Raw genomic sequence first — 27,188 nt, 5'->3', positions numbered from 1 at the left:
CAGCGTACACCAAAATGAAAGATTGGAGCAAACTTGATACACCATTCTGATAGTTATGAAAGTTGGTACACCAAAGTGTAGAAATGCCTAAAGTTCATACATCATTTGTGATGTTTTCCCAAACATAAATAACAAAACATGCTCAAAAATTCTAATTATAAATAATGAAATATACCATAGTAATAAAAAAAAGAACATATTTGGTTTTGAGAAAATAAAACAATCCTAACGCACGCGCTTGTTGATGCAGGCGTGCGTAGCAATGTTTTTGTGCTTGAGAAAAAACTAGGCAGCTTCTGCTTTTTTCTGCAGTGGGCCACGGGCTGCAGGCCTGCTTTTTTTCTCTCTCTCTGTTCTGGGCCGTAGAGGCCTGCTTTTTCTTTTTTTCTTGTTTGGGCCCAAGGCCTGTTTCCTTTTTTTTTGGGCCGCAGTTTTTCTTTTCTGGGCCGGATCACAGTTTTTTTTTTTTCCTGGTTTTTTTTTTTCTCTTCTTTCTCTTTCTTTTTCCATCTTTTTCTTCGCGTCTTCTTCTTCCCTACTGGTCTGCAGCGATGGTCGTTTTGCAGGGAGGCTGAGGCTCATGTGGGATAGTGGGGACGAGGGACAAGTGAGCTGCTACGTCGTCGCTGATGTGGGTGATGCGACAGTGGGGAGCGGACGAGTTAGATCTAGGTGCTGCGACGGTGGACTGATGCGGTGATGCAGGCTGGTGTCTGGGTCGATCTGGAAAGGCAGCAGGCGCGAGCATCTGGTGGAGTGCTGTTGTCTGACTGATCGACCTGGAAGGGTGGTAGTGCGCTGGGAGAAGCGTGCGCCGTGGCAATGGATCGAGCACCTAGGCTGGGTAAGGGCGCCGGGGTTGGGCAGAGGCTTGTGAAGGGGCACGGTGTGTGCGCACTGGGTTGGCGGTAGGGCTGGAGGCCGGTGAAGTGAAGCCGGAGAGGTGAGGCCGGTCTGGACGGGGAAGAGAAAAGAAAATTATTTTTTTGTTTTTTGTGTGTGGTAGAAGGAAAAAAAAAATTCTAGGGTTTTTTTTTTTTTGAAAACTATGATTTTGTTTTCTTGGCTATTTGCTCTGAGCTTGCTGATACCGTGTAAAAGTAAAATGCAAATAGAATTGGTCTCCTCATTTCATTTCATAGCCCCTTATATAAGGAGAGAATTACAACGGAAATATCAATTACAATGATGATATTAACTACTGATTCGTCCTTGATCCATGCTGATTGATGGTGATTGCTAATTACTTAATTCTCTCTCCGTCAATCACTTTGACGAAGACACATAATGTGTTTTTTCTTTAACATCTTCAACCAATATTCTCTTTTTCAATTCTTGTATGGCTAGTAATTAGTCTAATTTTGGGAGTTAGGGCTGTGAAGTCCTAACTCATTTTGTATAAATGTTGATGTTTTAATTGAAATAAATGCAATTTCCTTTGAGTATGCTTTAAATATGAATTTATTGGTCCTTAGAAGCATGTTTTTAGGCTTTGTCACCCTTTGAAATTATGTTGTGGACAATTGTGATGAATAGATTGATAGATTGACAACTTATTAGTCTGTTGGTATCTAGGATTAAGTGTAGTAATCACTAGCTAGCTTAATTGTAGCTAAGCTTGCTTGAGTCTATTATCTTGCTCTCTAGGCCTCTAATTTTAGATATTGCGGTTTTAACCGGCCTAATGCCCAAGTTAGAGAATTGATTAATTGTGCCCCTAATCGGTATAATCAATGCATCAAAAGGATAATTAGTTTAGTAACCTTGACCAGTACTAGATACGGGACTCGACACATATAGGAAATGCATTTGTGAAATTGGCATCGATATTTGCAAGATAGTTAGTGTGAATCATCCGACAATCCCATATTCATATTCATTTGAAAATCCCTATTTAATTTCCTTACTCCATAATTAGTAGTTTAATTTTAATTTTTTGTTTGCGATTAATTTAAAAATTCACAATTCACACTTTCTGAAAAAATTCTATCTTTCATTGTGCATAACTCATTTGCGCTACAAGTTAGTGGGTTTGATTAGGATAAATGTGAGCTAAGCCGAGCATTGTCAAGGCTTAATGCCTTGTTAATATTTTATTTTACTTTATTTTACCTTACTCTTCCTTGTAGAGAAGTTTTAAATACACACTCCTTACTTAATACACCTACCATTTAATTTCTCATTCTAATATTTTACTAAATATACAACCCAAATTAAATTACCTAAAATATCCTTAAACTAAAAAACCCCATGAAATATATTATTATTTAACTACATTAAGAGTACTATTTAATTTGATTAGTATATATTAACATATTAGTGTTTTATAATTGACCATATTAATTACTTGTGTTAGTTATTGGAAAATTCATAAGGATTCATTATTGTTCCCTTTAGATAGATGCTTAGAAATAGGTTTTGTATTATTTGAGTTCTCATCCGCCAAACACTATATTGATCAAGCTAGTGTAAAATTCTGAGTCGAACATTCAACCAAAACTGTATCAATAGTTTCTCCACAATGGCGGAACTATGAATTTGTCATTGGATGGTCAAACAAATTAACAATTACAAAATTTTATACTTGTGATGTTTTATATTAGATAATAAAATTGACTAATCATAACTTTTAGAAGAAAAAAAAATGAACTAGAAGTGGGAGTAAAGCAATTTGTTTTAAAAATTTAATGCCATTGATTTTGAAATTCTAAATTATATGGTTTCTCACCCCATTTAATTACAATTTATTTAAGAAAAATTTAAATTAGATGTTTTCTAACTTTATACTGGTTTTAAATGAAGATGCATGTATAGAAGGGAAAATTTCGCAAACAGTACACCAAGTAAAGACCACTAATAATTCTTATACACAAAGTTTCAAACCAAACATTTCGGTACACGAAATCTGAAACTCGACCCACTATCAGTACACAACGTCAATTTTTGACACCAAAATGTCCATTATGCCTTCAATTCTTTTTTTTTAAATAATTTTTTTTGTTTCTGTTTTTTTTTTTCCTTCGTTTTTATCTCTTTCTTTTTCCTTCTTCTGGGCTCACTCCCTTGCTTCCAACGCCGCCTTCCTCACCTCCACGCTCACTCCCTCGCTTCCAATGCCGCCCTTGCGAGGTGAGCTTCTCCCGCCGTTGCCGCTCCGCCTCCACGTGGTTGAGTGGCGTGTCTAGGCCCAGCCCGGGTTTCAGGCCCCGTTTCTTCGGCGCTCTTTTCATCTGGCAGTCGGAATCTGCGAAGTCCGGGTTTTGGTTCGGAGCTCCGTTCTTCTTCTTGCTAGAACCAAAAACATGCTTCTTGTCGTCATTGTACGAGCTGTGATCCTCTTCCTGCACGCCGGCAATGATGCCGATGTCAAAAATGGAGAAGTTTCGGTTGATGAACTCGAGCGGTCTTGTTTCCGGGTCGGGCTGATCCGACCCGAACAACAACTTGGCTTGTTGGATCAACCCCCAGTTCTCTCTGATTAAACCGGAGGAACCCATTTCAAGAACACCGTCGGAAGTTGGGATGCAGATCAAGGTCTCGATCCCGTGGATTTGGGCCTCTTTGGCTCTCTCGCAGTTGTTGAACTAAAGCTCGTGGGCCCCGCTCAGCCAGATTGAGGTCCCGGAGCCAAAGGCCTTGTCGGGAACAGAGCCGTCCCCGACGGCGGAAGATCGAGTGAGGGAGTGAGCCTGGAAGAAGGAAGAAGAAAGAGATAAAAACGAAGGGAAAAAAAAATAACAGAAAAAAAATTATTAAAAAAAAGAAGAACTGAGGGCATAATGGACATTTTTGTGTCAAAAATTGACGTCGTGTACTGATAGTGGGTCGAGTTTCAGATTTCGTGTACCGAAATGTTTGGTTTGAAACTTTGTGTATAAGAATTATTAGTGGCCTTTACTTGGTGTACTGTTTGTGAAATTTTCCCTGTATAGAATCATATAAGGAAGATATGATTATTATTATTTTTCTTCTAATACATAGATGTCTATTTTGGTCATTTAATTTACTTATAAAATCTTATTTGAAATATAAAATAATAGAGATGCGTATTAAGTAGTTTGGGGTGTGTATTTAAAATTTCTCTTCCTTGTATGCTTTTTTTTTTTTTTTGTTGAGCAAAGGATCAGGTGTCAGTCCATTAAATGTAATAGTAGGAAACATTACAAAGAGTGACTCACCCAGTCACCCGAACAACCGAACTACAATAGAATTAAGCCACGAATGAAAAGTCTAAAGCAAACCTTAGACTAAACAAACATAATGTAACCATGGGATTTAAGCTCCAAGTAACATGTAACATTGACATTATCAGGGAAAACTCCAGACGTAGCCAAGACCCTTTTCTAATTTATTCATGTGCCCAAAGAAACACCCTTCACAGAGGAGGCTTGTAGTGACCCGAGAGAGGGGTCCCACAGCGCCGCGACCCCGAGCCAATGAGAAACCGACATGTCACGAATAACATCCCGATAACTCATCAAACCGAAATCGCAAGGCCTTTTGGGTACAAACTATTGATTTACAAAACACTTTCTTGGACAAGTCGTTCTAGCAACCAAACAACACATTTTCAAAAGCGGAATTTGAAATGGGCTAAGAGTTTTGGGCTGGCAATAGGAGCTCAATCCGGAAAATGACAAATCACTAAGTAAATACAAGTATGAGAGACGTGCCCCAGGGTTGCGGGTCTCCCGAGATTTTATACACGAGTAGGAAATAAATAAACAAGTAAATTAGTGAGAAAGTAAATAAACAAGTTACTTCAAAATCCGATAAAGGACCAAAACCATTTCTTGCCAAAGTCAAAGAGAAATGCGCCAAGCCAAGCCATGTGCCTCCTCTGTATGCTCCCCGACCACATACTCGAAACCTGCACACTGTTGTAGGGGTGAGCTTTCGTCCTCGCATGCCCAGTAGAGGCCGACCCAACCATGCTAGGTTTGAAAATAATAATAATAATCGAAAATATTTACTACATAATATTGTGCACGTTTATCGAAAATACTTTATAAAGAGGCAACCACAAACATTTATTTCTTTTATAAAGCATATGCAGTATGCTTCACACAATTTGGAGCTCCGAGATACTTACCTGCCGGCTAATATAAAACAAATCTGTGACCGACCTGGTTCGTCCTGAATTCGAGAACCGGCCAACTACTCTGTAGTACTTCTGACTACAAGTAGCGAAAGTGTCCATTTCCTGGCCCTGAGTCTCCTATGACTGGTTCACTGTCTATACTAATCTTTCCTCGACAAACATAGGAGCACAGCCCCCTCCGGAGGTTCACGGTTATCGACACCGTGGGATCCCTAGGAATCTACGCGTCTAGGTCCCATTCACTTTCAGGTCACAAGTATAAACATACAAGGGTACAGTATCTCAACATGCAAGTCTAGCCTCGGTTTTCGCAATTAGCAATTATCAGTTTCTGAAAACACATGTATCACGAGGCATCGACTAATGAACAACCAAAAACGTTCTTGCAGGCAACATACTATCTTAGTACAACATTCAACATATACTGAAAAGCCTCTAACAAGGAAGGGACAGCTCACCCTACCTAGAATTGGAGTGCTCGTCCACATTCGGGTTCGTTCCCGACTTTCGATCATTTGTCCAAATCCAAATGCACACGCTCGAGTCCTTTATAATAAAACTAAACCAATAAGTAACTTGACTTCATTATAACTCAACTAACCGAGCAACCAAAACATTTACTTAATTTCCTTATAGTCCATCGGATTATCCTTTAATCGAACCATGATCTAGAACTTGTGTTTGTAGAATTTTCCTTTAGTTGATAAATTCTATTATCCATTCCCAAACAATCCAAATCCAAATGATATAGCATTTGAATCATTTAGGATATGGTGATTATGCTTATCACTTTGACTCCATTTCTTTAACTTTTTTTTTTTTTTTACTTTAGGAAAACAATTGACAATTTCCATTCCCGAATATTCCATTAAACATATTTCTCTCAATTTTCGGGACATGGAGAATTTAACAAATCAATAATCCGTGATTGAATTTTAGGTCAACTCACTAGACCTTCTATTTTCTTGGTACACCTTAGTTTCCTTAACTTCCCTTTTTAAATCATCAAAGTACTTACTAAACGGATTTCCCCCTTTTTTTCTTTTTTGGTTACTTAACCAAAAACCTACATCAATTACCAAATTTAGCATTCACCTTTCTTTCCATTCTCATTTACCAATCCTTAAGTCATAACGCCAAAGCACCGATTACCTTCTTGTACAACATTTCATTTGTCACAACACCCATTACTTTACTAACTTTGCACATTCTCAACAAACCACAACTACAACATAGACAACTTTAACAAGACTTAAACATTAGTAATTTCCCCCGTCCTTACCAAAAGGACTTGATTCCAAAACAGAGGCATCTTAAATCAACCATCCACTCAATCCATACACATTCAGTTACAGCTATGCATCTCTTATTCAACAGAACACATCCACAATAATTTCACCACCGGTAAAACCAAATTCCAGAACCTTACCAATCTCCTTTCCAAAGTAGAAACCCATTGTAGCTGCATTCCACCATCGACAACCGTTTTGAAATACCTAACGAGCATAACAAAATCAGCAGTCCAGCTCTTAACCAAAATCACATCCAAACATAGAGTTCGTAACCCTTACCTCAGTCCATTCTCAATGGAAACTGACCCAACACTTATCTTCTCCAAATTCTTCAAAAACCCAGATTCCACAAAACCTCACACAATCCCAAATTAAACAGTCGAATTAGAGTCTATCAATCCAAATTGAAATATGGGCTTGACCAATGAAAAGGGGACGAAATCAAGCTTACTGGACGAAGGGAGTAAGCTGGTGGCGCTCAAGGCGGCTCTCGATGGCTCAAGCGCCAGTCGCGGCCCGTGCAGCGGTGTCTGCCGGAGCTGGAGGCCAAAACTAGAAGAATTTGAGGTGCTGGTTCTATCCTTGGAGGTGGCTTCGCTCGTTTCAAACTGGAGGCCGGAAAACGAAGACATGCACAGCCGAGGTCTCTGGTGATGTGCGTTTGGTGTCGTTCAGCTTCGGTGGTTGGCAGGACTTCTGGGTTTTTACTCCTCGTTGCTTGCTGAGTCAAACGACTACGTCGTTGTGGAGAGGTGATGGTCGGAAATCGACGGAGGAGGAAGGGCAGTGGTGGCTGGGTTTTTGGTGGTCGCGTGAGGAGGTTGAAGACGATGCATGTCGATGGTGGGGCTTGGGCTTGGATCGGATTTGGGTGTTGGATCGATTGGAGGTGGCGGTGTGGTGAGATGGTGGCCGGAGATGGTGTTTCCGGCGATTGCAGAGGAAGAAGAGAGAGGGAGTACGAGAGGTCGGGGAGAGAGGCTCGGCCGAGAGAAGAGAGAGGGAGAGAAATGAGGCTAGGGTTTTTTTTTCTCAAGTTGCTATTTATACTCATGTCCGTGAAATACCCATTTTGCCCTTGCGACAAATTACGGAACTCTCCTCGCTTACTGCTTTCGGTTTTGGGCTCGTAACATTTCGTTAATTCGTTTTCCTCTCAAATTTGCTTCGACGATCTTTTGCTTCAATGAACTTTAGTAACCTTCTAGGCCCAAAACGAAGGACTCTGGCCCAAACTTAAATTATAAGGCCCAAATCGAAGTCTCGATACCTAAAAATGTCCAAAATCGATTCCTTCACTAAAATCACCTTGTGCAAAAATCTTATTTTTGAAAAATTACCTTCTAAAAATTAAACAAAATTTTCGGAGGCTCACAAGGCTTCCCCGGGCTCAATGAACAGAAAAAAAATAAAAATAAAGACAAAGGCCCAAAAGACCAAATCTGAGATGAACTAGAAGCCCAAGCCCACCAGCTTCAAGCCCATGATCCACTGCAACCATGCTGCCGCCTTCAATTGTATCTCCCGACTTCACCAGAACCCTAGCGAGGCTCACAACGCCTCTAGACAACCTCCGTTGCAACAGACAAGAGCCTGTGCCCCTGAGTTCTGCACCAAAGCCACCAGTAGTGGTTGCACTACCAGGCCGCAACTCGTGAGCGATAAGGAGTACGACCCCTGCATCGTCTGAACCACACCGACCTCTAGTCCGAGACGCAACTCCTGATCTGACGCCAACAAGCCAACCATCAGTCACCGCCTCGCCGGAGCATCCTGATCAATCAGAAACACAAACACAAAACCACCCAGAATGACCCTCTGCCGACGTAATCAGTTGAGAATCCCGAACCCACGGGATATTTACCCTCACCTCCGCAGTCGCTAGGAAAGGAGGAGGAAGAGAAGAGAGGATTAGCTGCAACCACCCCGATGCCTAAAGCCAACCAGGGCTGCCGTCACAAAAACCGCCGCCGCCACTATCCCAACACCCACCACCACCATCAAAAGAAGAGATGAGGGCTAAGGCAAAAACGAGAGAGAGGAGACTGGCCATTTCTCTTAATTTATCTGAGTAGGCAGATTTCAAATATTTGTTTTGTATGCTTTTAAGTTATCATAGCGCTAATTACCTCGGTTAGGTCCAACACCTAATCTCCGAGATACGATAATAAAGGTTTAAATACTTTCCTTACTTGACAATGATACGTACTCTTACGTAATTGTGTATCAAGTCAATTTTCTTGTTTCTTCTTTCACCACCTCATTCGCCCACGTCCTTTGCTCTCTCACTGCTTCTTCTCTCTGACAGGTAAGGAGCCATGAACAACTCTGTGTTAGATTTTGACTTTGATTATAATGCCTTGAAACCTAAATCTGACCCAAGAGCCCAATGTTCTTTGTAACAATAGGTGGCTCACCCATATTGTCAAAGGTATGCCTCTCATCCTCCAGATTCAAGTGCAAAATTAAAAGCAAGATGGCAGGATGGATCATTCTTCTTAAGATTTATATGTATTTTGAAATTTTTGGATGATTTCTTTCTTCTCATGTATCGTCAATATTTCATTAACCCAGGGAGCTCTCCATATCAATTGTTAGAGCCATTTGGAATTAATATCTGCTGGGACTTGATGTTTTTATTGAGTTAGCCTATGGTAAGTATTTCATGAATGCATGGTTTTTGCTTTGTTAGTGTTAATGCTCAGATTACCGCTATGTGATGTCAGCTTCCGATAACGTGGACGAGGGTCCAATCTTCCGATATGTATAGAGTTTGTGAGATCTCGCTACATGTCAAGAGAAATACAAGACGTCAAGAGGGGAGACCGCAGTTGGCGGTCTTTGCTCCTCCGATGCTAAAGTTAGACGATGTATTTATATTGACAAATGTAGCGGTAAGTAGCTATTAAATGCATAATGAATGAAGAGAGAGAGATTAACTTTTTATAGGCGAAATAGTGAGTTGTTTCACTCTTGTTTTCGATGTGGGACTGATATGCTTCAGTTTGATGAGTTTTGGTCATTTCTGCAGAGGTGACTTTGGGTGGCGCGTTGAGGCATATTTCGGCTTAGAGATGGTTTGTTGGTGATGGCCGTTAGCTGTGTTCCCGGAGGTCACACCGTTGAAGTTGTTCCAACAAAGTGATATGATCAGGTATGAGTGCTAATTATGGCCAGCAGATATCATGTATGTACAGTTAGTAATTTGTACAATGATTCTAAAAGTGCCCAGTAATTTTGTTAAAATTGATATCGCTAGTGTAGGCCTGGGCTTGGGTCCGGTTGGGCCTGAAATTTGGTGAGACCGAGACCGAGCCTGAAACAATCGGTCCGGGCAGGTTCGGGCTTTTTCAAAAATGGAAACCGACAGAAACCGACTCTAAACGGGTCGGTTCGGTCTTCGGGCTTTTCAGGCCCAAAATCCAGTTTCCCAACTTTATGCAAAATACACACAAAATTGGGTGAGAGGCAAGGTTTGAACCCCCTACCTCTTACACGAGAGCCTTGCTGCCAACTACTGAAGCAACAGACGCTCTCAGTATAAGTTGTGCAACGTTTATATTTATTTCATCCTAGGAGGGAGAAAATGAAACAAAACAAAACCCAGAAGTCCAGAACCCTCTTTCACGTTCTAGTTTCTACTCTCTCTTTCTTTTCTAGTCGTCTTTTTCTTCTTCTTCTTCTTCTTTTTTTCTTTTTTCTTCCTCCCCAATCCCCATTATGACAGACATATTATGCAGAAGCAATTAGTCATATTATGACGGTGACAGACATCTCCATCTGCTATATGAATTAGCCATGGCCTTAGAAGTCAATCTTCAGTGAACCCTTAAACACAAACCCACCACTCTGCCATGTCCCAAGTCCAATGGTTGGAATTTTATCTCTTGTGTTCAACACAAAGTAATTTTATCTCATACATTTCAATTTCATTCAAAGATTAAGAGGATCGAAAAAGTCAAATTGAAAGACCTTAAATCTAGATTACTCACCGAATTGAGTTGCGAGGAGTCGCGACGGCGACGGGAGAATCGAAACGGCGGAGGAGAACTTCTAGAGCTTCGCATCCAATCAAGGACTCACTGGCGGAGGAGGATTTCGGAGACGGAGAGTGGTGCAGGAGCTAGTAATGGACGGAGAGAGAGAGAGACGGAGAGTGGTGCAGGAGCTAGTAATGGACGGAGAGAGAGAGAGAGAGAGAGAGAGAGAGAGAGAGAGAGGGACTAAGGGAGATTTCAGCTGGTAATCTAGGTTTTCAGAAATTGGTAATCTGGGGCTGAGATGGTATCGAGAGAGAGGGAGGTATGTGGCAACTGATACAAGATTCGGGAATGTTCGGGTTTTTGGTCCCTCAAAATTTGAAGCCCGAGACCGAACCAAAAATTCTTATATTAAAACTGAATCGAATAGGGCTTTTTTCCTTGGTTCGGGTCGGGTCCTCGGTCTTTTGGGTTCGGACACCCAGCCCTACGCTAGTGTACATGCTACAATTGATATCTGTTGTTGTTGATTGAGGACTTTGGGGTGAGTAGATATCTCAGGTGTAGCTAAAGATTTAAGAGAATGATTGCATTTCTTTGCTGCATAATCTGGTATGTATTGTCTTCGCAACAGGTCTAGCTTCATTTATCTATGCTTCTACGAGGGTTTGAGATTTTTTAAGGACCCATTTACGCCCAATGGTTTTAAAACATGTCGGAAAGTCTACTAATTTTCAAGTATTAGTAGAAATTAGAGACTCAACTTCATCATTCACAGCCTCTACCAGAAAATTGCATATGATGATGATAAAGCTTCGAGAAGTTTTAAATACACACCCCTAATTACTTAATACACCACCCATTTAATTTCTCATTCTAATAATTTACTAAATACACAACCCAAAGTACCTAAAATACCCTTAATCTCAAAAATCATGAAATATCCTACTTTTTGACTATATTAAGATTACTATTTAATATGATTAGTATATTCTAGTATATTGACATTTTGTAAATGACCATATTGATTACTTGTGTTAGTTATTGGGAAATTCATAAAGATTTATTATTGTTCCCTTTAAATAGATGCATATAAATAGGATTTGTGTTATTTGAGCTCTCATCCACCAAACACCATATTAATCAAGTATAAAATTATGAGTTGAACATTCAACCAAAACTATATCAGTAGTTTCTCCATAGTGACGGAACTAAATAGTTGTCATTAGAGGGGCCAAACAAATTAACAATTACAAAGTTTTTTCACCTGTGATGTTTTATATTAGAAAATAAATTGATTAATCATAACTCTTAGAACAAAAAAGGAAATTAACTAAAAAATGGGAGTAAAGCGATATGTTTTAAAAATATTTAATGCAATTGATTTTGAAATTTTAAATATTATGGTCTCTAACCTCATCTAATTACAATTTATTTAAGGAAAAATTAAATTAGATAGTTTCTAACTTTATTCTTGTATAAAATGGGAGGCTATGTATAGAAATTTATTGTGTTTAACTAACTATTTATACATAAATAGAATAATATAAGGAAAATATGACTATTTTTTTCTTCTTCTAATGCATAGATGTCTGTTTTGGTCATTTAACCTACCTACAAAATCTAATTTGAAATGTGAGGCTATTGTCACCCTATAATTTTCTTTGTTCACCTTATTTGCTCATTACACTCTACATTTTAATTTCAATTATTAGATTTACTTATCCAACCCATTTCTCTTTCCAGGAATATCCTCCATCATATGACATATCAAATTAAAAAAGAAAATTTTTTTTAATGAAAATTTCTCATGTAATTTATATCAATTAAAAAAAGGTCCTAAAATATATTAAAGTTTCCTAATAAAATCATAATTTGATTTACTTCCATTTTTTTATTTTTTCCATTCAGTTTCAATGTTCATTTATTCCAATCCATATTAAAAAATTAGTAAGTACTACTATGAGCAATGAAAAAAAATTGATTTTTTTTTTTAGTGTTTTAAATTTTTTACTTTCGGTGTTTATAAAGGTATTATAAATATTTTGATGAAGTTAATACTAATGGTTTTGTGAATTGAATAACGAATTAACGATGAGGACGCAACAAAAAGATAAAAAAGAAAATTGTAATAAATTGAAAATTGGATGGAGGAGATGAAGATTAATGTTATCAGAAGAAAAATTCAGTAGTTTTGTATTTAATTAGTTATGTATTTAGTTTTCCTTAAAGATTTAAATTTTAGAAAATTAGTATACTTATTAGTCATTTTGCATTTGGGTAATATAGTCTTTCAATAATTCAAATATTTATAGGGTGAACAAAGAAAATTGTAGGGTGGCAATAGCCGTGCCCTATAAAATAATAGGGATGTGTATTAAGTGATTATGAGTGTGTATTTAAAACTTCTCTAAAGCTTCATGTAATAAAAAAAAAAAATTCCTGAACATTGTAAACATAATAGTCTTTTACTTCTCCTAGGTTTATTTTCATAAGTTTCTTGTATTTGTAAACTATGAGAAGAAGAGAAGAACTAGGTTGAGTAAAAACATTTTCTCTAGATTCTTGATCCCCTTATTTTTTGTTTTAAAATGAAATTTTTTGTTCATGAAGAAATCATCACCAGGTTCAATCACAACATGATTTTCAACATTAAGAAGGAACTCTTTAAATTTGGCCAAAGCATTAGTTTTATTTTTTAACATATAAATATAATCATATTTAGAACTATCATCAATAAAAGTGATACAATACATGTTACCTCCCTTAGTGCAACGTTAGGCTTGACATGCACTCTGCGCTAGGCTAGTCTGTCACCATTGGATTTGGATTCAAACTCGATTTCGGTCTCACCGAAGGAAGAAGACTGAGGCTTTACGGTGATCGTGGAGGATTTCAGCTTCTTCCCTTGGGGCTTCTTCTCTAGCACGATCAAGGTCGTATTTTGCGGCTCGGGTTCTTTGGCTTCAAACTCGGACTCCTCGGATCCAGATCTTACTTCTTCTTCTTCTTCTTCCAATGAGGCTTCCTCATTTTCTTCCGAGGAAGAAGTGGCCGGCGGTTTGTCCAAGGGAGATGAGCACTTAGGTGCCATGGAGGAAGAAGATTGGGGGAGTTAGGGTTTGGCTTACTGGAAATTTAGGGTTTTCTACTCACAAATATTTATTTGCGAGAGCTAATGAGTTACTTGGTTTTTATGCCGAGTGGGAGCATCAAGGTGTTGGCTTTGGCGCTACTGGGTCGGGTTCGGTTAGGCTTTATTCTGACCCGCCAATTCCAAGTGGATAGTTGGGCTATGTGGGCTTAGGCGAAGCCTCTGGGTGACGTGGTTCTTAAGGTAGACGGCACCGCCTGAAGGCCCAAAAGTATATCATCTTGTAATATAAATGGTTAAACCCTAGAGTTTAACCATTTATATCTGCAAACCTCGAGTTTAGTGCAAAATCGATCAAGGTAAACTGCTTAATTATTCTTCTTCTTTTTTTTCAATTTTTTTTAGCTTTTCTGATAGGTTTTTCAATGAAATTCTTTTGATTTTGTCTCCTGTATGTATGTGCCTGTGACATATGCATATGATTCTCTCTCACTCTTTCAAACTTAGGCTTAGTTTGGGATTGATTCCTGAGGTGCTTTTTGGGGCTGCTTCTGCTTTGGGGCCAAGAACATAGTGTTTGGTAAAATCTCTAAAAGCTGCATTTGGCTGAAATTGCTTCTCCGTAAAGCTGAATTTAGGAAGCTACAATTTGTAGCTTTTGAAGACATGCTTTGGGAAAACACGGAGCATGAACAGTAGAGTTTAATGAAAATTTGGAGAACTGCCAATTCTGTCCTCCTCCTTTTCTGAAAATTACATCGAAACAGCAAACCCAATGCGGCAGACGTCTCATTCCACATCTCCTCCTTCCTCTTTGTCGTCACTGCCATTCCGCATCTCCTCCTTCCTCTTCTTCGGTGTGTGGTTCTCCCTAGTCTTCTCTCAGATCGCCTTCTTCTTCTGCTCGTTGTTAGTGACCTCATTCAATTGGTGGATTGTCGTCGCCTTCCTCCGCGCGGATTCCACCTTCCTGCTATGCTATTCCTTTTGTCCTCCATGTTCTCAACTGTGTTCCTCTGATTATCCGCTCACTGAGAACTGCACAACCGCTGTTTTACCCGTATCTGAGGACTCTTGGCAACATCAGCTCCTCTGGTGCAACCGATTTGCGGGTAATTCCTTTTATGCTCGGATTTATTCTTCTCCAAATTTTTGTTCTTCGTCCTCATTTTTTATTATGAATTTGGATGATGGGTTTTGTTGGATTTTGGTTGTTCTTATGGGTTTTGTTGTTCCCCCGACAAAGAGGAGGTGAGAGTAAAAAAGAAAGAGAGAGAAGAGAACAGGAAATAAGAGAAAGAAGAATAAGAAGAAGGAGACGAAAAGCTATCTGGGTTTTCTTTGATCTATTGGTATTTATGGGAATCTGATGTTGTTTTTGTCTCAATTTTCTGATTGAACTTCTTTCTGGGATTTCTTATGGTTCCTGTATTTGTCTTCAATTGACCAAAGGAAGATTCGTCTTCAGTTGACCAAGCCTGTTACTTAGCCTCCATTGGTATGGGGAGTTTGCGGAGCTACTGCCTCTGGTATGCTTCTTGCTTCTTCCTGATGGTGCCGTCTTTGCATGTTTATAATTACGTTGTAGTTTAGTTTGACAACTGCAAACAAATAAAGCATAACCGGATGATAAGTGAATTGGTTAGTGTAGGCAAGATTATTCTGATAATTATGTTGTAGTTTAGTTCTCAGCAATGTTAAAAAAGATTGCTTGCAAATTGATTTGAAATTTCCTATTATTTAGATTGATTAACAATGCATGTTGCTATATTCTACTATCTTTATATTCATCACTATGCACCAAAGAATTTCTCATGAAAATCATCTTCATATCTCTGTAACAGAACTCGCTGAATTGGGATCCTTATATTCAATGTCTTTTCAATAGTGAATGTGGAATAGTACTAATTTCATGTGTTTCTAAAACATGAGCAAGCTAATTATGATATAAAGCTAATGTCTTTACATTATTTGGGTTATTATTATTATTATAAAAATACTAATTTTGTGATTCTTTTGTGAATTTCAGTACAGGAACTGCAGAAAATAAAGGAAGAGTTGTATTCTAAAGTACAATAGAAATAGCTGCATTTTGTGCCTGTTTGCCGCATTAAAATTTTTTTTTTCTCAACAATCTATTCATATTCCTAAATATATCAACACTGTGTATACCTTGCTTTACATTTTAGGACAAGCTAGTATTTTGCAGAGCTAAAATAACCAGATTTGTGCCTGAAGATGCACGGTTCTATGCAGCCGTCCTTCAAAGCAAATGAAGAAAAAGCCAGAGTCAACTACTAATCTGCTCATATCATGAAATGCAGCAGCCACTTTACATGTAAAACGCAATCCAAAATTTAGATTAGAGTCTTCAATTTTAAAACTATCATGAAAGATGGAATATGATAGCCTAAGCAAACCGTGTAACATTGTTCCTTTACAGTTTGTTTCAACATCTATATCAATAAATAAGCAAAACTGTATTTCCAGTCCGTTTGCTTTTTAAAGTTATGTTTTACGATACCATGAGGGAATCCTGTAACTACATAGACCATGAATTTTGATACCTCAGAGTACAATTCATTGAGCTCTTTTAGGTCTCAATGGTTTAGTTGCAATGCTGCATAGAAAATTGGAGGTACATTCTAATTCATGGTTTTGTAATAACCATCCTACATTGAAAGTATATAGGAATTGAAGTTGATGGTTCCATATGGTTTTGTAATAACCATCGGTCGGGATTCTTTTTCTCATCGGTTTTTGGCCGATGTCTGAGGGCATAATTCTAGTAGTGGTCCGGGAAGACAAGAAATAGAGGTGTTAAGAAATGCAATTGCACAAAGTCTAATGAATGCATCTACTAGTTTCATTTAGTTGCAAATTTCAAGTGACTTTAATTTATTTTGTGTAATTGTTCCCGTTGAACTATGGTCGGGAATTAATCCAAATATTCTATATTTATTTTTTGTAATAGTAAAACATAATATGCATATTGAAGGGTTTAATTTATTCGGTCCAACCAAGGGTAGAAGAATAATACATGAGAAATTTTTTCATTTGGTATGGTTACATAATCAAAAAACAAAATTATGTATTTTAGTAGCATATCTTACTATGTATGCCCATTTGGTAATTATACACAGCCAAAGCACTTTTACCTTGCAACTTACCAAACACTTGAAAATTGCTTTTCGTTCTCACAGCACTTTTCAAAACAGTTTACCAAACACCTCAGCTGCTTCTTCTTACAGCAAGTTCGGCAGTGCTTCCTCTCACAGCAAGTTCGAAAGTGTTTCCTCTCACAGCATAGCAATCCCAAACTAAGCCTTAGTCGCTCTCTCACCCTTAACATGCCTTTTCAAGTCATAATGTCTCAGTCTTAGCCAAGAACAAAAGGTATTATCTTCTGCTGATGAATTTGCATATATCGAGTCGATATGTATAGAACGGGTTAAAAGAAATTGTTATATCAATATGTGAAGATTATTTCAACTAATTACTTGTCTTTTGGTTCCTCTTGTAGCTTTGCTATCAAGTTAATAAGTAAAAAGAGGAGAATGACTGAAGAAGTGTATGAGCTTCCTTTCGATGTTATCCTTGAGATTTTGACTTGGTTGCCAGTAAATTCTCTACTAAGATTTAAGTGTGTCTGCAAGCAATGGTGTTCCTTGATCAAGGAAGATCGCAAGTTCATCACAAAATATATGGATCGGGCTACTCCTCTCCAACTTACTCATCTGCATAAATGCGGAGATTTCTACAAAGTGGACTATGGCTATGGCTTATATCTGGAAAAAAGTGATGATTTTGGCTGTCGTATCAGAAATCCTGCAACCCAACAAGTACTTTACTTACCCTATGCAGATGAGGATATTGTCCTACTACGTTTTTATTATGATTCAGTCACCGATGAGCGTAAAGTGCTACGTCGTCGCAATTCAGATAATGTTTTATCATATACATTTGAAATTATAACAATTGGAAAGGATGACCAATGGAGACCCCTATATAATATTGGCAAATCACCAAGGTCTGTACATTTTTATGGAGCAGATGAGGGTTCAGATTGGTTATATAACGACTTTAATACTGTACCCCCAGAAATTCATTCTTGTGATACGAGGAGGGAATGTATCACGACTAATGCTGTACCCCCAGGAGCTTTTACAGATTTGACAAAAGTATCGGTTCTCCTTTGGAACGATCGTCTCGCTGTTGGTGATATAGCAAATGAAGCCCTAAATGTCTTGGTGTTAGAGGACTTCAAGGAGCACAAATGGAGCAAAAACAAGATCGTTGGTCCCTTGAAATTTTTGAAGGATGACCCTCTTTTCCAGAAGAATTGGAGTATTCCTTGGTCATTTGATTCTGAGAAACTCATGTTCCTTATGAGGGTGAATGGATCATTAAGGCGCATTTTTTATGACACGAGAAGGGAGATAATTATGAAGATCAAAGATGAACGAATGGAGCCTGGGATGGAACATATGGAATTCTATAGGCCAAGCCTAGTGACTGTTAAGGGAATGATACCTGAAAATGCTGGATCGATAGCTAGTAACATCAGTTAAATGGCTTTCTTGTTTACTGAATTACATATATTTTTCTGTTCTATCTTATAGACTCATCTCGTTATGCTACGTGATTGTTAATCTAGCTATGTAATACTTAATATGATACTCTTCTAGCTACTGATTAAATTACGATGTCCTGGTAAGAATGCAAATCATTTCACAAATAAGGAGGCAATATGGTTTCACTTGTCACGTTCTACTTGAATTAGTGTTTAGTTACTGCGATGTGTGTTGTAGATATACATGTCTGTGATCGTTGATTAGATTATGTCTACCTTTGATGATAGTACAGAAGTACAGAATCTAGTTTACAAGATCTGCCACATCCGCAACAAGCTCTAGCTAGCAAATTAATTCACTCTTCAAAATTGTACTTTGCTGGCCTTTCAAAGAATGTCTCGCCTTCTCTTGTTGCTTCAGGCTCTGAAACAGCCCTTTGTTGTTCGTACAGAACTAAAAGCACTCTCTCTCTGTTTTTTTCCTTCTTTTTTTCCATTTTAAGTATAATTCATTTTGGTAATAGAGCTTGAACATCGAAAGCGGTAATACTCGATGCTTTAGAACAAAGGCATTATATGTATTGCCTATGTATCATATATAAAGTGGTACTCAGACCTAGCTAGGATCCCCCAAAGTCTAAATAGCATATATATGCAAATGAAAATTGTCTCATGAAATGTCAAATAAAGCTTACATTATCGATCAAATACATAAATTCGATTTAACCAAGCTTTGCAACAACATTATTAAGGCTAGATACAGCTTCGGCATAGTACTTCTCCGCTTGTGGGGTGCTTTTGATCTTTGCTGCATAGTCCAACTGCAAAAGGAGAAGAAATTAGTACATGCACTAAACCATTGCAGCTTTCATTTTCAAAGTAATTAATTAGGATTTTGCCTAAGTTTATGATCACTCACATTGTCAAGGTCTTGGAAGAGCTTTCCTGCGAGTGTCTTCAATGACTCCTTCTCTTCCTTGGACTTGGCAGCGAGGACTGTTTTGAGGTCATATCGGAGATATGAAGCCCTGAGACGAAGATCGTTCTGGACAAATGGCCATGCCTTCTTGTCTATGAACGACTTGACGGCAAGGATTTCCTTGGCTGACTCCTTTGCCCTTGCGGCAGCCTGAGCTGGAGTCAGTGGCTGCAAGAAGAACCTCTTCTTCAATGGCAGATCAAGGTCTCTTGCCTCATCCGAGTTCTCAGTTCCAGCTGCAGCAACACATCAATTGCACCCACATAAGATACATTACCTCTTGGTATATTGTAAGGCAAGACTTAACATATCCTATGTAAATTATAATGCAAATTCCAATCCAATAGTTAATAATGTAATCAGTATATACATCCATTGTGTGTTTTAACTGTTATAGCTCTGATTCCTTAGTATATAATTAGACCTTCGTATATTGTAACGCAAGACTTAACATTCCCAATGTGAAAGTAAGATAAAATAGTAATGACAAAAAAAAATAAAAATATTTTGCTTACGCAATCCACCGGATGGCGGGGGAGGAGGGCCGATTTTGATGGGCTTAGCCTCAGCAAGCACAGCCTGAACAAAAGATCCCGAGGCCAAACCAACTGCCACAAGACCGAGCATAGCGCGACGGCTAGTCTCAGGCTCAGCGGGCACTTGCTGAGCTCTAATGGCAAAGCCGGGCCTTGTCACCGCTAGCCTGGTGCTGTTACCTACTATGTTCAAGCGAGATGAGCCGCTTAGATGGAGGCTGCTGCCTTCCAACACAGCCTGGGAGGAACCGTGTAGACCAGCCATTGAAGCCATAGCTTGTGCCATTTTGCGTAATCTCTCCTTTCTCAGTTTCGTATGTTCCAAGTGATAATTAAACTGAGGCAGAAAGGTGTGGAAATATATTTTTTGGGGTATGATTGGTGGTGGATGATATTATCGATCAAATTTTGTTCTATGCTTCTGTGATGTAGAGTGATTTTGGGCAAAGACCTTATCTGCCATTTTCTGGTTGGATAAGTAGGATATGGAATTGGCCAATGGAAGGTTGAAATGTGTCTCTTATGGCATTTTCTATTTGACAAGCTGGATAATGTTCCAGCAAGGACTGTGTCATTCTGACACGTGGATTCCAACGGATTATGATAATGATGTTAATAGTCTCTTGCTAGCTAGCAAAGCATCATGGTACTATCACCCATTCACCCTCACCCCTCTCAATTATAGAAATCAAAAGAAATGTTGGTTGCTTTACAATGCATAGTTTCAAATTGAAATTACTATCGTAATGAAAATGGATTTGAGATATCAACCAGCTTGTTAGTGGTCTACAAATAAGATCTTAAGTTTAAATTTCTATCTCCATAAATATCAAATGAAGAATAGATATACCAAGTTGTTTTCCACACATCTGCAAAGCAAAATAAATGACTCATTTTAAGTCGTCGTGTTTCATATGCTAAAGACCTTTTAATATCTAAAACACTAAATGTGATAATTCATCATTTTTGTTTGGAGAGTAATAATTGTTTACCATAAGTGCACGTGGAACAATATTGCATTTCTAAATATATGTAGGGGTAATCTTATCAATTTTTCCGATGTGTGTATCATTTCAAAGCCTTGAGGCCGTTGATAGCCAAGGGTGTCAACAGGGGCGGAGCCACATTGGAGCCCAGTGGGTCCCATGCACCAATCATATTATGTACAATTTAGTTTGTTAGTATGCTAGTTTAGTGTAGTGGATGATTGATGAGATAATATTTTTTTTTTCTTTTATGAAGTTTTGATATTTTGTGAATGTGTTTTTTCTTTCTTTCTTATTATGGAGTTTTGATATTTTGTGTGCCCCACTTGAAATCTAATATTAGCTCCGCCACTGGGTGTCAAATTGAGTAATGAAGTCTTGAGACTTAAGGGTCATTGTGTATCCTCATCGTATATGTTGAAGAACTTCATATAACACGATGAAAAACTTTTCGATAAAAGTTTAGTGAGTGCAAATCTTTTATTTTGATTGACGCAACTTGTTTGATAAGCGAAAACTCATTCAATATATAGCAATAACAATGTTGAAGAAGGTCAAGCGGTTTTGTAACCAAAAAGAAAAGAAAAGGAAGGTCAAGTGGTTTATGTAGTATGCCACGTTTTAGGGTTGGATTTATGTTGTATGCCACATTTTAGAGTTGTTTTTAGGAGAAACAATTGACAAAGCCGTTATTCCCTATGAAACGCTTACTAATCAAAGGCGGAATGTCTTATTGCCATATTTTAATTGAATTTTCAATGGGATTGACAACTCATTCACAGTGTGAATTGCAACTCGCAAACAAGTTTTGTTGAGTCTATGATACTGTATCAATATTTATCAAATTTGCAAATCATTTATACTAGATATGTAGCATATCCCATTAGGTGAATGAACCAACTACAATTCACATTCTCAATAAGTCAATTGAACTTTATAAGTTATGTGAATCAAAATTCAAAACTTTTATATCCATAAAAGTCTAGGTCCCTTTTTGGATTTGCAACCTAAATAGAAAATCAATGAAATTTAATAAATAAAAAATGCTCCATTCCACGTAAATTTGGTTTTCAAATAACCCAACACAAAGCTGCACCCTTCATATTTTGCCATCCCCCCACCCAATTCACAAGGTCCTTCAATTGCAACACATTGGAGTTGGAAATTAGGTACTTCTACGCTCCCCTCTCAAATTTATTACATCATTCTCACTCTTTGTTAAATCTTTTTTAGAATAATCCCCATAGACCATAGTTAAAGGTTGTCTTAAAATATAATTTAGTTAATCACAAAATTTGAAAAAATTGGGCCTGGTGGCCGACACGGGTCGACCCGACCCGAATAAAAGCCAACGTCTTAGTTTTTGAAGAGCGTGTTAGACGCGCCAGATCCAATTTCAAATTTTGAGTCTCTCTTCTCTCACCTTCACTCTCCGACTCTCAAAACCCTAGCTTTTTTCTATACACCAAATTCGATTTCTCTCGGAACCCGTTTCCGTACAATCGGAGATCCGAACCCTCATTGGGTCATACCCATCGCCGATTTTCTCAGATCCGGCGCCGGATTATGCAACTCTAGCTTTGATTGATTTCTCCGATTTTGTGTTTCAAGGGTTCGATTAATGGCTTCGCGCAACCAGAATAGGCCTCCCCGTAGTCCCTCTACTGTAAGCCCCAACTTTTGTTGTTGTTAAATTACTTCTTCTTTTTGTTCTGGGTGTGGAGGCAAAAGATGCCCTGATTTGGGTTGTGAGAAATTGGGGAAAATTGATGGGAAGTGAAAGATGTGAGGTGAATATAGTGATCATGTGTTTGGTTTACTTGGGTGGTTGTGGGTTTTCTTTTCTGGGCCATAAATCAGTGTGAAAATAAGGAAATGGATTTTCTTTTTTGCTTTGTGGATTTTGGGTCTGTTTCTTTGATCAAGTTTGTAATTGTATCAGTTTTTTTATTGAGTTTTATACTTAAGGTTCAAATAGTGAAGATAAACTCGGTAAAGTGAAGGTCATTTAGTGGATTTCATTGATAAAGTGACATACTGAGCTGCTAGATCATTATGTTTAATGTTGATTTTGGTGTTGTTTTGTAGAAGAAGATTGGTGTTGATGAAGTTCCGTTAGACAAGCGGAGGAGGATAACAGGAAAAGCAGACGGCCAGAGTAGCATGGGGCGACCACGGCTGCCATTTAGTTCTGTTAACAAGAGGCAAGAAGGTGGAGCTGCCAGTGAGACTGCCAGTGTGGAGGGTTCAGACTGCGGCGAGGCTGAGAGAGTGTTCACAAAAGAAGAAGTCGAGGAGTTGTTGAACAAGAAGTATAAAGAGAAGAAGTTTGATCACAAGGTTTTATTTTCTTACCAACTGTTGATTGGTTTCTCTAAAATAGGGCTTTGTACTTGTTTTGAACTATGAAATGTTGTTTCTTTTACTGATCGTTATTTGGTTGCATGGCAGGGGAACGCCCAACAACTAGCCGCATATCATAAAAACCTAAAGGATTGCATTAAATGGTACCTGAAGGTTGAGAAAGAACATCTTCTTGAGGTGGAAAGGCTTCAGAATTTATTGAATTCTGCTGAAAAGAAGTGCGAGGATACTGGTAAGTTATTTGCCTTACTATTGGAATTGTCTGCTACAGTATCATAAGTCCATTCCACTGAATCAAACTATTCATGGTTTCCAGTGAATTAAGTTCCACATCTCTAGTTTTCCTAAAAAATCATCATGCTTTCAGAAACATGTGTCGATGATGAACTGCTTTCCTTAGAATGTTTGTTTGGTTTCCAATTGGTTCATCTTCTTGTCAGAAGCAACAGATTGGTAATTTTTTAAACATTGTTTCTTTCTTAAGAGGTGGAGATGAAGAACGTGGTAGAAGAACTCAATGCCATCAATTCAAATTTGCGACAAACTATAGCTACCCTAGAAGAGAAACTCGCAAAGGAAGAATCAGAAAAGATGGTAAAATTCCTGATCAAGGCATTGTGTATTAATTTTGTGATATAGCTATTTATACAGTTCTTTTTTTCTAACATCTTTTTCTCCTTCTCTTCCTTTATTGTTTAAATCCTCTCCATTTGACATTTAGGATGCAATTAGTAGTCATAGAAAAGAAAAGGACGCAAGGGCTGCTGCTGAGAAGTTGCAAGTTGCTCTCTCAGGCGAGCTTGAAAAAGTACGGGAAGCGAAATTAGTTGTTGAGCAGAGGGTAATACAATTATCTAACCTCTTCAAATCTTACGGATTTTTTATTTTCTCTAATTCCCCTCAGATTCAGAAAACTTTGCATAATGTCTATCTCTGATATTGTTAATTTCTGTAGGCTATCAAGTTTGAGGATGATTATAATCGAACACAAGAGTATAACAAGAGTTTGCAACAGTATAATAGCAAACTGCAAAGTGATGTTAACACAATGGATGAGTCCAGGAAACGAGCAGAAAATGAGAAGCTGACTATGGTGGAGAACCTTAGCAACTTGAGGGGTCACAAGAAGGCATTAGAAGATCAATTGGCTTCACTTAAAGTAAAGACTCATCACATATTTCAGTCTAGTGCTTTAAGAACCGTTGTTGCATGGGTTTTCCCAGTTTTAGATTAATTGACTTTTCTGGCTTCTTGCTTGTAGGCTTCACATGATGATGCTTTGAAGCAAAAAGAATGTCTTCGAGGGCAATTGCAAGAGGTTAGAGATGACCGTGATCACCATGTAAAAGAGAATCATGATTTGAAGGCTGAAGTTGTGAAGCATTTTGCAGAGTTAGATAAACTGGCCCAGAAAACTAAAGAGTTGGAGGTTTGTGTTGGATACTTATATTCTGCATTCCTACCATGTCGGCTTTCTAATATCGCAGGCATGTTTTATTGTTACAGGAGACATGTTCATCTCAAATGATGCAGATAGATTCATTAAAGCATGAGAGAGATCAATTAAGGCATGAAAGAGATGTATTAAAGCAGGAGCGAGATTCTGCTCTTGAGAAAATTGAGGTACAATCAATGCTCATTGGATTGTGGAATTGTTGCTTATATGTATCTATCTCATATAAACTGTTTTTTTATTTTCTTTCAGATGGTTGATTTATCTGCTTCAGAAATAAGCACAAGATTTGAAGAGCAAAAGAGAGTTGAGCGTGAACTCCGAGGTCGCATAGCTGAATTTGAGCAGAAAATTTTTGAAGGAGAGAGATTAAGAAAAAAACTCCACAATGATATTCTGGTAATCTTTCTGAACTTAATTCCTTTTAAAATCAGCAAGATTTATTTGGTAATGATCTTCTTGTGTTATAGGAATTAAAAGGCAATATTCGAGTATTCTGCCGTGTACGTCCATTGCTACCTGATGATGCCACTGAAGTCCCAGTCATTTCATATCCTACATCAACAGAAGAACTAGGTCGTGGAATTGACTTAGTGCAGACTGGTATGGTCATATCTGTTTTTATTTAATCAATATCTATTGTTGTTTTAATTCTTTATAATGGCAATATTCACTCGGTACTTAGCCCTTTCTTTATATCTTTGCAGGGCAAAAGTATCACTTTACATTTGACAAAGTATTTGATCATGCGGCATCGCAACAGGATGTTTTTGTGGAAATATCGCAACTTGTACAAAGTGCACTCGACGGCTACAAGGTGGATCTTTTGTCTGCATTTTATTTTGTGCACATTTTGGCCATTTGATAACCATGATTTCTTCTTTTGTAAATACATTTTTAGATTATGTGGTTTGGAATATTAAGCGTCATTTAGACCCTCTTTGGCGGGTTCTTTTTACTTTCCTTCAATTTTAATATATACTAATAAGTACTCACTCCTTTCCTGTAGGTTTGCATATTCGCCTATGGTCAAACGGGTTCTGGTAAAACATATACCATGATGGGTAGACCAGAAAATCCAGACCAAAAGGGATTGATACCTCGGTCAGTAGACCAGATATTCCAAACAAGTCAATCTCTTCAAGCTCAGGGCTGGAAGTATAGGATGCAGGTACTATATTTACTTTTCTGTCTGTGACTTGGTCTAAATTTGCAGATTATTATAATTTATTAAAAATTAATGCAGGCCTCAATGCTTGAGATCTACAACGAGACAATCCGTGACTTGTTATCTTCAAATCGACCAAGTGGTGCAGAGTTGACAAGGACAGAAAGCGGTGTGGGCAAACAATATACAATAAAGCATGATGTCAATGGAAACACACACGTATCTGACCTCACTATCATTGATGTTTGCAGTAAAAGGGAGATTTCCTCTCTTCTACAACAGGCTGCTCAGAGTAGGTATGTTCATTCTGATATAATCACATTCTGCATTTCCATCTTTGTGATGATAGTGCATTCGACTTTTATGTAACTTGAAAAAAAGAGAAAAAAGTTTCAATGCTAAATTTTTCTATTATATGATGTATCAGGTCTGTAGGCAAGACACACATGAACGAGCAGTCATCGAGAAGCCACCTTGTGTTCACATTGCGTATAACTGGTATCAATGAGGTTTGTGTTTAACTGTAGTGAAGATCAAGTTCTTAGCTTTCCTGTATGCTTGTTTAGTTGTTTGCGTTCTTATGGTCATGTGATGATATACTTGTCCTATCAGAATACCGAACAACAAGTTCAAGGGGTCCTAAACCTTATTGATCTTGCTGGAAGTGAGCGATTATCAAGAAGTGGTGCAACGGGAGACCGTTTGAAGGAAACTCAGGTCCGTTCCTCTTGAGAATCTGATGTACTTCTGTTATTGTTTTTTATGTGTCAGACTGTCCGCTCACTATTTGTCTGTAACAATCAGGCTATTAATAAAAGTCTGTCATCCTTGAGCGATGTGATATTTGCTCTGGCAAAGAAGGAGGATCATGTTCCTTTCAGGAATTCAAAGCTCACCTATCTTCTCCAGGTATGGTGATATTTGCTCTAGTTAGGAATTCAACACATTCTGTTTTGTATATCAGTAGATAACCTTTTGAACATTTAATTCTGTCATAAACAGCCCTGTTTGGGAGGGGACTCGAAGACCCTCATGTTTGTCAACGTCTCACCAGATTCTACATCAGTAGGAGAATCTCTCTGTTCGCTTAGGTTTGCTCACCGGGTAAATGCCTGTGAAATTGGGGTTCCTCGGCGACAGACAACTGCACGGCCTACTTCAGATTCTCGCTTGAGTTACGGCTAATTATTATTCTCTTTTGGTTTTGTCTGTCTGAGCCTGACTGCCTTAGTCTAGCCGACGCAGAGTCCACTGTTACTTGTAATGAGGGCAAGGTCGTCTTGGGTAGTTATATGTATTAATGGATTCCGATTGGGTTTGTATTATTGGCGTGCAGATCTTTCTGCTTCAAGCTTCTACTAATTTGTACTTCTAGATCCATATGCTTTTGTAACTGTAACATTTTGTGCTTGGTAACATGTTGTCAATTGTCATCTTATGATTCAGAAGGTGTAACGGGTGCTTGGAATTCCAGCAAGAAACTCAGATGAATATTTGCCTTATGATTATATTATCCAATATATATATTATATGGTGGTTCAGTATGACAAAATGAAAATGATTGTGTTCCTATAATATGATATTTATTTAATTGAAAAACTTGAAGATATTTGTATGCTTTGTCTTTTTATTTTCAATGTGGTTGGATGAATACCCAAATCT

At 38.1% G+C, this 27,188-nt stretch overlaps 3 protein-coding genes across 3 annotated transcripts; 2 read left to right on the top strand and 1 right to left on the bottom strand.

Moving 5' to 3' along the window:
* Positions 1–17,024: 17,024 nt before the first annotated feature.
* On the top strand, positions 17,025–18,038 carry LOC112202031 (F-box protein At2g40910). The gene has a single exon (XM_024342933.1). It carries the CDS (start codon positions 17,025–17,027, stop codon positions 18,036–18,038), a length of 1,014 nt encoding a protein of 337 aa, XP_024198701.1.
* A 619-nt stretch (positions 18,039–18,657) lies between these two features.
* On the bottom strand, positions 18,658–19,964 carry LOC112201705 (oxygen-evolving enhancer protein 3-2, chloroplastic). The gene is made up of 3 exons (XM_024342615.2): positions 19,535–19,964; positions 18,960–19,255; positions 18,658–18,861 (listed from the first exon to the last, which is right to left on the bottom strand). The coding sequence occupies exons 1-3, from the start codon at positions 19,839–19,841 to the stop codon at positions 18,763–18,765; spliced, it is 702 nt and encodes a 233-aa protein (XP_024198383.1). The 5' UTR covers positions 19,842–19,964; the 3' UTR covers positions 18,658–18,762.
* Positions 19,965–21,921: 1,957 nt separating this feature from the next.
* LOC112168339 (kinesin-like protein KIN-14D) lies at positions 21,922–27,051 on the top strand. Its single transcript, XM_024305464.2, has 17 exons — positions 21,922–22,207; positions 22,630–22,881; positions 22,993–23,137; positions 23,390–23,499; positions 23,627–23,746; positions 23,861–24,064; positions 24,167–24,334; positions 24,412–24,528; positions 24,611–24,757; positions 24,829–24,961; positions 25,066–25,175; positions 25,368–25,529; positions 25,605–25,822; positions 25,954–26,035; positions 26,139–26,243; positions 26,331–26,435; positions 26,529–27,051. Exons 1-17 carry the CDS (start codon positions 22,163–22,165, stop codon positions 26,709–26,711), a joined length of 2,406 nt encoding a protein of 801 aa, XP_024161232.1. The 5' UTR covers positions 21,922–22,162; the 3' UTR covers positions 26,712–27,051.
* Positions 27,052–27,188: the final 137 nt, after the last annotated feature.

Source organism: Rosa chinensis, chromosome 5 (assembly GCF_002994745.2).
Source record: "Rosa chinensis cultivar Old Blush chromosome 5, RchiOBHm-V2, whole genome shotgun sequence".
NCBI lineage: Eukaryota > Viridiplantae > Streptophyta > Magnoliopsida > Rosales > Rosaceae > Rosa > Rosa chinensis.
Note: the sequence above shows the minus strand (reverse complement) of the source record. Positions and strands in the feature narration are given on the sequence as shown.